Genomic DNA, 12,258 nt, shown 5'->3' with positions numbered 1-12,258 from the left:
GTATCTGTAAGCCGAGCTACTCAGGAGACCAAGGCAAGAGAATCACTTGAACCCAGGAGGCGGAGGTTGCAGTGAGCCAGGATTACAGCACTGCACTCCAGCCTGGGCAATAGAACGAAACTCCATCTTAAAAACAAAACAAAACAAAACAAAATCCATATATATGTATATGCATATATATATGGAATGTTTCAAAAAAAATACTATAAATTGAATAAAACCATGGAGGTCAATGTTCTATGATTTCAGATTCATTATGTATTATTCAATAAAGTAGGTAAACCTATCTTATGATGTCATGTAATAGTTATTATAATTAGCCAATCCTTATCTTCACTCATTTTATATTTGTTCTATGTCTACTAAAATTTAACTTATTTCAATTTATGATGAAAAATTTAAAATGTGCGATGCAGCATATAGTGTTTTAAACTTGTTTTAGGGGCATATGAGCAAAAGCCTGAAAATCACTCCTTTTCCTAGGAAAAATCCATAAAGCCAATTTCTTCTGATTAAGCACCACACTTAAGAGGTCCTTTGACCTCTTAATCATCCCTTAATTTACATAGTATCAATTGTTTCACCCCTTTCTGGAGCCATTTTTGACTGGGCATAAAGTTTCCACCTCCTCGCAAGAGTTACTATGTAGCAAACAGTAAGCAGAGAAAAAGCACATAACCTAACTGTTCCTAACAAATGAAGGCTTCTCAAGTTAGACCTCAGCAAAATGGAAAAGAAAAAAAATTCTTTGGGAGGCCAAGGCGGGCATATCAGCTGAGGTCAGGGGTTCAAGACCAGCCTGGCCAACATGGTGAAACCCCATCTCTACTAAAAACACAAAAATTAGTCAGCATGGTGGCGCATGCCTGTAATCCCAGCTACTCCCCGGGAGGCTGAGGCTGAAGAATAACTTGAACCCTGGAGGCGGAGGTTGTGGTGAGCCGAGGTCACACCACTGCACTCCAGCCTGGGCAGTAAAAGCAAAACTCTGTCAAAAAAAAAAAAGGTGTAATGAGGTAGTACGTAAATGTGTTCAGTGCAGTGCCTGGCACATAATGGGGAACTCAGGCTTTCACAGTTTAGGTACTGAATGATCTAAGGCACACCAAAAACTTGGAAACAAGGCTGAAAGAAATGGGACAAAGTAACAGTGGCTGCCTCTGGAAAAGAATTAAAGGTGTTTCCTTTCTGACATCTTTATAATTATTAATGTTTTTATTTCTCTTCCTATCATTATTTCTTATCTTAGAATGAGGAAAAGAATTTAAAGCTAATAAAATGAAACAAAAGGTATTCTGTGATTCTTCACATTATGGGAGCTGACCTCCAAGAATAGGGATATCCCCAACCCACACATTTTTATTTTACTGTCAATGGTGGGTGGCTGTTTATAAGTAGCTACACTAAAACCTGCTGGGAGGAAAGTCTGGCTGCAGACCAGGTGGAAGCACAAAATTCCCAGGGTCTAGAACCAAGCTGAGTGAAAGAAAATATCACATAGCAGACAGAAAACATTTTATAGGCCAAAGCTTTACAAAGCCGCTCCAAATCTGTGTGCCACAGTTCGTTTTACATGAACTGTGAAAGAGTTTATGATAGAAGCATCATTAAAGGTGTCATGGCTTTCTGCAATTACAAAAAGTGTTGATACTGAGCAAATGATCTTCAGAAAATAATAATTCTCATTTTAATGTTTGTTATAGCCGGTGAAGTTAATAGGGGTTTTCTGTAGTTATCCTGGCCTTAAGGGTTCAGGATCCACCTAGTGAAAATTATTAACACAAGAGACATTTGTGAGATCACTAAGACCACAGATACCTGACATGTTTTCAGTGCAGCCAAGTTTTCAAGTGCATTGTTTTACTGATTGAATGCTGTATTAATATTCAAAGAAGAGGATGACTGGGGCCAAGTGATACACCATCAACGTTCCACCAGCCATCCAAGCCTTAGTCAAGCCCAGTTTTCCTTTTCTGAATCCCACATATAAATCCTACTCCCTTACCTGAGTTGTCTATTGCGCAAAAGATCATAAAAGGTGGCTGCAAGGGTTTAACAGTTAAAGTATGTAAAACATTTTAAAAGAAGGCCTGCAATCAGTAAGCAACCATGTATTCACTGTTAGTATCATTGCTTCAGGACAAAGAAAATCTACCCTGCTGTCTAGGTGTGGTGGTTTATACCTGTAATCCTAGCACTTTGGGAGGCTGAGATGGGAGGATCACTTGAGGCCAACAGCTCAAAACCAGCCTAAGTGCTGGGCAGGGTGGCACATGTGTGGCACATGCTTGTAGTCCCAGCTACCCAGGAGGCTGAGGTGGGAGGATCACTCGAGTCCAGGAGTTCTGGGCTGTAGTATGCTGATCAGGGGTCCATACTAAGTTTGGCATCAATATGGTGACCTCCCGGGTGCGGGGGACCACCACAAGTTTGCTCAAGGAGGGGTGAACTGGCTCAGGTTGGAAACAGAGCAGGTCAAAACTCCAGTGCTGATCAGTAGTGGGATTGTGCCTGTGAATAGCCACTGCCCTCCAGCCCAGACAGCATAGCGAGACCCTGTCTCTTAAAAAAAAAAAAAACAGCCTAAGCCACATAGCAAGACTCCTAACTACAATACAATAAAAAAAATTAGGTGAGGTGGTGCATGCCTGTAGTCCCAGCTACTTGGGAGGCTGAGGCAAGAAGATCGCTTGAACCCAGAAGCAGAGTTTGAGATGACAGTGAACTATGATTGTGCCACTGCACTCCAGCCTGAGTGACAAGCAAGACCCTGTCTCTATTTAAAAAAGAGGGAGAGAGGCTAGGTGCAATGGCTCGTACCTGTAATCCCAGTACTTTGGAAGGCTGAGGCAGGCGGATAATGAGGTCAGGAGTTCAAGAGTAGCCTGGCTAACATAGTGAAACCCTGTCTCTACTAAAAATATAAACATTAGCCAGGCATGGTGGCACATGCCTGTAGTCTCAGCTACTAGGGTGACTGAGGTAGGAGAATCACTTGAACCCAGGAGGTGGAGGTAGCAGTGAGCCAAGATCATGCCACTGCACTCCAGCCTGGGAGACAGAGTGAGACTCTATCTCGAAGAAAAAACAAAACAAAACAAAACAAAACACTCATATATCTCTAAAATAAATGATTGGAGGTTACATATAATTAGAGTTGCTGGTTTTTTTTTTTTTTTTAAGTTCTCAGAAACCTAAATAACTATGCCAACATTTGTACCTGTCGGAATACATGTACAATCAGAATCTGGATAAATAAATGAAGTTATGAGTTTTAATATTACAATAAAGCCAAGTTATAGTTTCACTCAGATTACCTAGGATTATCAACAGAAATGACATATGTGTACAGGTAACTTTCCTAGGTACATCCCTAAGCTCTCCTAACAAAGATAACTGGAAAGTAAATGAGAGCAGGTGGATGTTAGCTACATAAAGAGTAAAGAGAGGGCTGAGGCAAATTTGTGGAATGATGTCTGGTTCCTATTAATAAAGGACAGTTTGGCTCACCTGTGTCCAAAGGTGAAAAAATAAATTAATCATCAAGACAATGTTTGGTTAACTCATTTCAGAAAATAAAATACTTGGACCTGAAATATTGCAGACTGTTTAAGCAAAGATGAATTCCTGAATTGCCAGAATGGTGCTACACTCATTTTACTTTGTTGTCTAAAGACTGATTAGATGGGGGACCAGGCACCTGTAATCCCAGCTACTCAGGAGGTTGAGGCTTGAACCTGGGAAGTAGAGGTTGCAGTGAGCCAAGACTGGGTTCAAAACAAACAAACAACAACAACAACAACAAACTGATTTTCTATCCCCCTAAGTATTTCTAAGTCTCCATCCCTCTCATAACTCTTCCACTATCTAAGTTGAAAGATTCTTCTGGCCAGGCGCAGTGGCTCACACCTGTAATCCCACCACTTTGGGAAGCCGAGGCAGGTGGATCACCTGAGGACCAGCCTAACTAACACAGTGAAACCCCGTCTCTACTAAATACAAAAGAAAAATTACCCAGGAGTGGTGGCGCAAGATCACGCAATTGCACTCTGGCCTGGTCAACAAGGGCAAAAATCTGTGGAAAGAAAAAAGAAAAGAAAAGAAAAGAAGGAAGGAAGGAATATTCTTCTTTCAAGGAAGTATGGAATATGTTGACTTTGAAGTTTCCAGCGATTTTTCTTACAAATGCATTCAGAAGTTTCTTAAGATTTCAGGAAGCAATTTAAAGCAATCTTCACTGAAGGAAAAACAACAGCCAAATACTATGTCTGTATTTGAAAGTTTCATTAAGTTCCAATGTTATACACTTTGACACATTTAGAATCATCTTCAAACAAAAAAGCAACAGGCAGTCCTTTGAAGACCACAAATTTTTTAGTTCCAATGTGAAAAAGACTTTATGTAAAAATTTTAATCACTAATTATAACCAGTACAAGTATCCAGATGGATAATATAATCATAAAATATTTTGCATTAAGCTTCCATCCTTTGGAATCCTAAAGAAACAAGAATTGTGTGAATATTTATAATTTCTTTAAAAATACATGAAAGTTTAGATCAAAGCTCCAGCACAATTTTACATTATTTGGACCCCACACAGATCACATACTTCTTCTCTATATGTTTTCTCATTATTCTCACTCTTAACCTAGTACATATCATGCCTATATCCCAGTGCTTTCTAAAATTTATTGAATGACACGTTATGGTCCTCACATGATTTTTAATCCTTAATCAATATGAACTGTGATACCTCAAAATAAACAGCAAGTGACATGAGTACACTATAGACATTCTATATTCCAACAGAGCTGACCAAATTTGTTGCTGCAATGTTAATGATGAAATGCAGCTCTGGCCTACCCTGTTCCATGGACACAGATGCACTGTTTTCCAGCCATTTTTCTTACAAATGCATGTAGAAGGTTACAGGGAAGATTTCAGGAAGCAATTCAAAGCAATCCTCACTAAAGGAAAAACAACAGCCAAATACTATGTCTGCATTTCAGCAGTTTCATTAACATTATGCTGCTATATTTTATGTTTTTATGCTGCTATATTTTGAGTTAAATGATACACAGGTTTTTAGTGCTTTTTATGTTTTTGAATCGTGAAATTGTACATCATGTTACTTTCCAAACTTCACCCATTAAAAAAAAGAACATATAGATGTACAATTCCTTTTAAAATGTTTCATGGTCAGGTGCAGTGGCTCACACCTGTAATCCCAGCACTTTCAGAGGCTGAGGTGGGCAGATCACTTGAGGTCAAGAGTTTGAGACCAGCCTGACCAACATGGTGAAATCCCATCTCTACTAAAAATATAAAAATTAGCTGGGTTCGTGGCTGGCACCTGTAATTCCAGCTACTCTGGAGGCTGAGGCATGAGAATCATTTGAACCTGAAGGCAGAGGTTGCAGTGAGCTGAGATTGCACCACTGCACTCCAGTCTGGGCAACAGAGCAAGACCCTGTCCCAAAAATAAAATAAAATAAAATGAAGAAAAAAAGAAAAGAAAAGAAAAACAAAACAAACAAAACAATTGGCTTCCATCTCAGAAAACAAAACAAAACAAAACAAAAATAAAGTGAAACAAAATGTTTCACTGCATTTTTTTTTCCTTTGGTAAAAACAAATTTGTGAATAAAAAGGTTTCCTCAGCTGAACAGCATTTAATTCTTAAAATTTTCACACTACGTTACAGACTCTATAACACAGAATAAAACAAGTAAATCCTTTTACACCACCAAGGGCGTGAGTGGAGAGAAAAGTCAGAAAAATATACAAAGCTTTGAAAGGCTGGATGTGTGGAGAATGCCAGGAGAGGGGGTAGGGTTTCGTGAGGTTCCAGGCAAGCCCTTTGAAGACGTCACCTCACATACATAATGTTACAGCAGTCAGCACAGGCCTTCTGCTTTCCTATTGGCCAGCACCGTGTCAGCCGACATCAGAAGATAATCATCATTGGCTAGACAATTACAACTGGAGCAACTAGCGCTGCTGGTAGCACAAACCTGGCAGGCTGCTGAAAGAGAAGGCAGAGAGAGCCCAGCTTCCCTTCCCACTCAATGAATTTTATGTCGCCTTACCAATCACCAGGTGACTTTGCTCCCTGGCTAGCAGCACTTCTAACTTAAGTCAGTTCTTAGTGAGAAAAACAGGTAAAGGCCAGACATCTCATAAAAGAGCAAAATGCCTCTATTTTCAATGTTGTAAAATTACAAAGACTTTTCAGTGTAAAATTGGAACTCAGAACTCCTATTTGGACCTATGAGTAGGCATTTTTCTCTACCTCATGTCATAAACTCTCATTTACCAGATAATATTACCCAGACAGGATATTTTTCACTGGACATGTAGTATCAAGATGAGGCCCAGGATGATTCTACAAGGAAATAGACTTACTACTTTGCATTTCAATTGCTATTCTAACCTATTATATATGAAACTATTTGCTAGCAAAGTAAAAAGTCTGCAGTATTTACTTTCATGGCTAGGCCAATGTGTATGAGGTTAATCATTCATTAGAGCAGCAATAAACTTTAGATAAACTAGCCTCAGTTGTACCCTTTAGTGTTTATACAAACGTGACTCTGCAAGTGGGCCCCCATTCCGTGAATACATGCTATGGTCGGTAAGTACGGATTACAGGGTATGTTTCCATTAATTTGTGCTATGGTTAGTAAGTATGGATTATAGGGTGTGTTTCCATTGATACATGCTATGATTAGTAAGTATGGATTATAGGGCATGTTTAATAAAGTATTATTATTTTAGGTCCTCTTAAATGAAGCTAGTTAGTAAAGACAGCATACTGGCAAAACCTACTCCTGGCCCTTCTCACAATTTTTCAAGTCAGTGTAGCTTACTTTTGAGAGAGATGTTTTAATTCTTTAAATTAGCAAATTTTGCTTGATACTAAGAAGAGATTTATAGGGACAACCACGAATTCTCAAAAGACAGATAGTAGAAGCTTCACTATATCATGTTTTTCCTCCAGAAGCTATTCCAAACCATTTTAAGTCAATTAGTCTGAAAAAGGTTAAGATTTTGTGATCTCCTCAAGTTCCTCTCTCCTCAAGAGTGTCTAAGCCTTGGTTATGGAGTTCCCTTCTCCTGTTATAAAGGGAATGAAAAGAAAATCTAGTTCAAGACTTTTTGTCCTGCGTCAGCTGGATTGTATTAAAAATAAAAATAAACAAATGTAAATAAAATTAATTTTTTGAGCAGCCAGGCGTGGTGGCTCACGCCTAATAATTCCAACACTTTGGGAGGCCGAGGCAGGCGGATCACCTGAGGTCAGGAAGGAGTTTGAGACCAGCCTGACCAACATGGTGAAACCCCGTCTCTACTAAAAATACAAAATTAGCCGGGCGTGGTGGCGCAGGCCTGTAATCCCAGCTATTCGGAAAGCTGAGTCAGGAGAATCGCTTGAACCTGGGAGGTGGAGGTTGCAGTGAGCAGAGATCAAGCCACTGCACTCCAGCCTGGGCAACAAGAGCGAAACTCCGTCTCAAAAAACAAAACAAAAATTAATTTTTTGGGAGGAGGGGGGACGGAGTATTACTCTTGTTGCCCAGGCTGGAGTGCAGTAGCACGACCTCAGCACATTGCAACCTCGGCCTCCCTGGTTCAAACAATTCTCCTGCCTCAGCCTCCCGAGTAGCTGGGATTACAGGGACTTACCACCATGCCCAGCTAATTTTTCGTACTTTTAGTAGAGATGGGGTTTCACCATGTTGGCCAGTCTGGTCTCAAACTCCTGATGTCAGGTGATCCACCCACCTCAGCCTCCAAAAGTTCTGAGATTACAGGCATGAGTCACCATGCCCGGCTATACGAGATCGGGAGTTAGAATCCACCCTGACCAACATGGTGAAACTCCGTCTCGAAAAAAAGAAAAAAAAAAAAAAAAGACTTTTTGGCTGTATAGTGTTTGAGGATGGAGGAGAGTTATAAAATTGGGTCCCCAGGATATTGGGAGAAATGCATAAAATCTGGCGCCACACACACACACACACACACACACACACACACACGAAAATAAGACAATTAGGGTCAGGAAGAGTTGCAAGGAAGGGATAATAGCCAGCAGGGTTCTTTGACTGCAATAAGCAATCCAAGGATAGCAGAAGCCACGAAGGGAAAAATCCCAAGATGTGACTCTGACACGGTATGCAAGTTCAAGCCTGTTAACCTTCGGGTATAACGAGTAGTGCTGGCGATAAAATGGGTACCAATCACCATTTCAACTCACTGGACATTTTCTCAAGTATATGCCCTATGCAAAGCACTCTGCTAGGTGCTTTGCAGAATCAAGAGTGTGATAAGACAAGAACCGTCCCCTGAAGAGCTGATGATGGTAAGTGAATATCCATGTATATAAATAAACGCTGGTAAAGGATATTGGCAGAAGAAAGGTACAGATAAAGAGCTAGGAGGAAACAGTGGTCAAAGCCTAACAGGAGCAGATACGTTGGCACATTTTTGTCGTTTTCAGTCCCAGGAGGGCTACGACCTGTCTGGCTCAGTACTGACTGAATGGAGAGAAGAGGCGGGAAATGGTACCTGGAGCAGGTCTAGGCAGTGGCCTCAGAGAAAACGCAACAAGTAAGAGGCAGTATAGACCGCGGTGGGGCTAGGAAGGGCGGGCGTACAGTGAATGGGGTCAGCCGGCAAAGCGAGGGAAAGCAGTCTCCGGAAGAGCAGGTTAAGCCAGGTCGCGGCAAGTCAGAGATTCGGCAGACAGAAGGAAATGCAGAGCACACAGGCTAAAGTGGGAGGACGGTGGGCCCGAACAGGGTGGCTAGAGGTAGGACAAACAGCTGCGCAGAAGACCCGGGCCCCAGGCTAGGCAGCCGCGCGGTTCCGGCGCCCCCCGGCTCGGGCCACCGCCCCCTCCCCGACTCCAGCGCCACCCTCTAGGCGCGAGGAGGAAATGCATCCAGAGAAGGATCCCGGGCGGCGGGGCTCCAGGGGACTCGGCTGCCCCGAAACGCCGAGGCCTCTCCTAGTGGAATCTGCGGGCTCGACCCGCGGTGTCCAACCTTCTCGCGGACCCACCCCTGCAGCCCCTGGCCTCGGAGGCCCGGGAGGGCACCAGCCCCGTGCCCATATGGCGGCTCCACTTCCAGTCCTTCCGAGCCGCTCGCGTCCCCGTCTCTTAGTCTCTGGCCCTTGGGCCTGTGGCCCACCACCGCCGCCGCCGCCAGCCACGCCGCAGCTCACCCCCAGCAGGCCGGCCCCGCCGGTGCGCGCGACCCAGGGGGCGGACTCCGCCCGGCAGCCGCCGCGAATGGGCACTGGGGCCCGGGCCGGCCCGCGGGAAGCTGGGAGTGGGCGCGCTCCGGCCGGGCGTGAGGACAAGGGAGCGGCGGCCTGGCCTCCCGACGCTGGCCGGCTACTCCAGGGGGCCGGAGGGCAGGCAGGAAGTTGAAACCCCCTTTTCCCAGGTGCGGCCCCGTGGCACCGGCTCCTACTGCACCAACCCGCCCCGGCCCCGGGCGCGCGGGCGTTTCTGGTTTCCCATTGAAGAGGGCAGGCGGGGAGGGCGCGGGGTAAGCGTGCGCGAGCACGGCGGGCGGAATCCCCCGGCGCCCGGGAGACTCTGCGGCCCGACCCTCCCCATCAAGCCACCTTCCGGGCTGCCGACCCCTAGCCCAGCTCCGGGGTGCGTCCGGCTTGCAGTTTACAGATCGCCAGACCCGAAGTTAAGGGGAGGAGGGGAATGCTCTTGCCACAACCCAGTCTCCAAGAAGCGAGATGAGCACACCCTCCTCTGTTAAATATTGCAAGGTGACACTGGATCGCCTCCCACACAGAGATTTTCAAAAGGACTGGCGGAGGGACGACAGTAAATAAGAAAGGTGTTTTCCCTGATTCTTAGTTTTCTGGGGAAGAGCCCCTCCGCCCCTAAGGACTCTGCAGACCGAGGGGCTTTTAATCTGTGTGCCTGAACTCCAATCAGCAGCTACGCACAAAATTAGAAGTGAGTGTGTCCAAAAGGCGTTTCCGTAAAACAGAAACTTAATAATGGCGTGGCTCCACTCGCTCGGGTTCATTCATTTATTACTGTTTTCATTGTCCCCTCCTCTCCTCCCTCCCACTCGGTCTCTCTATGAAACCGGAAAGGGATCCGCGTGGGGAAAGGGGTACTAGAAAGGGGGCATCCGGCCGGCCGGGGAGCAGCAGACACAGGAGGACAGTGAAGTAGGAGCGCTGCAAGGAGAAAGGAAGGACACGAGGGATGGGGAGACGGCGAGGACCAGGGCCGAGGGCGGCGGGCGGGAGAGGGTTAAAGGGAGCAGGAGACAGGGTCCTCCCTCCACCGCCTTTCACACTCCGGTTGCCGGAGGCCGAGCGAGAAAACCCAAATCTAGATGAAAACTGGGGTGGGGTGGTTGGGTACACAGGTAGGCGATCTGGACTGTGGCATCTCTCCCGTCTTCCCTGTCGTTCAGACATCACTCTATGCACACATATATGTTCTATGTTATATAATCTACATAAAAGATGCCTGTGTAACCGCGGTTCACACAGGGGCACCCACAGACCGCGCGCTTCATGCACCCCCAGCGTCTGCTGCACCCGGGAGACCCGAGAACTCAGTGATCGGCTAGCTGCCCGCGATTCATCGCTCCATTCACGCCCGGGCAGGGAATACCGACATTAAGGCACTCCCGGGAAGACGCGCAGGGCTCCCGGGAACAGTATCAAGCGAAAGCATCACGTACCAGTTTTCCTGCATCCATTGGATGGCTTCATTCTCGTTGAACTGCTTTTCGAATTCATATTCTTGTAAAGTCAACACTGACATGTTCATTGGGGCTGATCTTCGGAGTCGCTACGTGTTCTCGATACAAAACAAAATAATCTGTAAAGCGCTAGGTTTCGAGTGCTCTCCTGTCTGCTTCCCCCACCCACCCCCCTAGGTCTTCCCCACGCCGCTCGGTCTCCGGCGGTCGTCTCTCTCCCTGCCTCTTAGCTACATCCAGGGCTGAGCATTGCCTGCGCCTCCGCTCCCAGCTCCTCTCTCTGGGGCTCTCCTCCTCCCGGCGTCCGCATCCACCGTAGGAGGAAATGAATGCCTTGCGGTCTTAGTGCCCGCACGTTTGTCCATCACCCTTTTTACTCGTCTACAGGGAAATCTCCTCCCCCTCGTGCGATCGGAAAAATTAACCCTTGGTGAGGGAGTGTGCGAAAGAGCGCGACCTCTCTCCGCCCTGGGGGACAGTTTTGTTTAAGGCGAAGGTGGTTGGAGTGGGGGAAGGGCGCAGAGCGAGAGGAAGTGGCCTGGAGGTCATCCAGATCCCCCAAGCCCAGCCTCGTGGGCCGCCTTGCTTTGAATGAAGTTTCGGCGTCTGGGGCTCAGCCCCGCGGCGCGTGGATCGGAGAGCTTGGCGAGTAAACGATTGGGAAATAGTAAAGCCTGCCAGTTCTCTTGCAAGAGAACTCCGAGCAAATTTGCTTTGAGATTATCAGTGAAGGGAATGCGCTTCCCACCTCGTCGCCCTACCTCTGGGACCACTCCCACCCCTACCCGGGAGCTCTGGCTTTGATTCATGCTAACCAGGCCCTGCGGGCGGCAGAGCACCTTAATCTCGTGCAGACTGGGGATGCTGAGTGTGATAGTGGACAGGCGAGAGAGGCTAGTAGCCGGAAGTGGAAGAAAGGGCTGGGAGACGGTTAGGTGGAGGGTTTAGATACAGGGAATGAGAGGATTAATGAACAGAGACAGAGTGGAGAAGGAAGTTAACAGACAGGAGAACTGGACCGACTGGCCAAATGCAAAAACTTTATTTGCATGCATGATAAATTTTGCTTTATTTACTGTATATATATGTAGAACAGAATGATATGTGAGAAGAGGGCTGAATGTAATGTTGACCCTTACTGAGCCCTCAGTCTCCAAGAGGAAAAACTATTTTCTACTCCATCCATCCCTCCACTCATTTCCCCCAAAAGTTTGGAAAAATTAAATATGAGACAAGGAGGTATCTAATAATATAATTATAAACTTTACAAAATAATAAGGAACTCATGCTTTTAAAAATTAGATGAACATTTGGACCAGAAAGAGAATTCCCTTTCTGAGAACATCTCCCCACCTCCATAGTAGTCCAAAAAGCACACTTTGATACAATTTAGATGCCTCTAACTAAAAGTCGGAAATGGGAGGAAATTTTTTAAAGTAGGAGAAAGGGGTCAGGTGTGCTGGCTTCCGGCTGTAATCCCAGCAATTTGGGAGGCCAAGGAAA

The 12,258-nt window shown here is 45.6% G+C and overlaps 1 protein-coding gene across 1 annotated transcript in view; it reads right to left on the bottom strand.

Moving 5' to 3' along the window:
- The window catches only part of ELOVL6 (ELOVL fatty acid elongase 6), a 145,507-nt gene extending 134,400 nt beyond the window's left edge, over positions 1-11,107 (bottom strand). Inside the window, exon 1 of the mRNA XM_012436581.3 lies at positions 10,735-11,107. Coding sequence (XP_012292004.1) covers positions 10,735-10,823 — 89 coding nt within the window. The 5' untranslated portion in view covers positions 10,824-11,107. The remainder of the gene's footprint in view (positions 1-10,734) is intronic.
- Between the last annotated feature and the right edge of the window lie 1,151 nt (positions 11,108-12,258).

This window comes from Aotus nancymaae, unplaced genomic scaffold (genome assembly GCF_030222135.1).
Source record: "Aotus nancymaae isolate 86718 unplaced genomic scaffold, 86718_ANA_hifiasm-v0.15.2.pri h1tg000033l, whole genome shotgun sequence".
Lineage (NCBI taxonomy): Eukaryota > Metazoa > Chordata > Mammalia > Primates > Aotidae > Aotus > Aotus nancymaae.
This window is presented reverse-complemented; position numbering and strand designations above follow the sequence as displayed.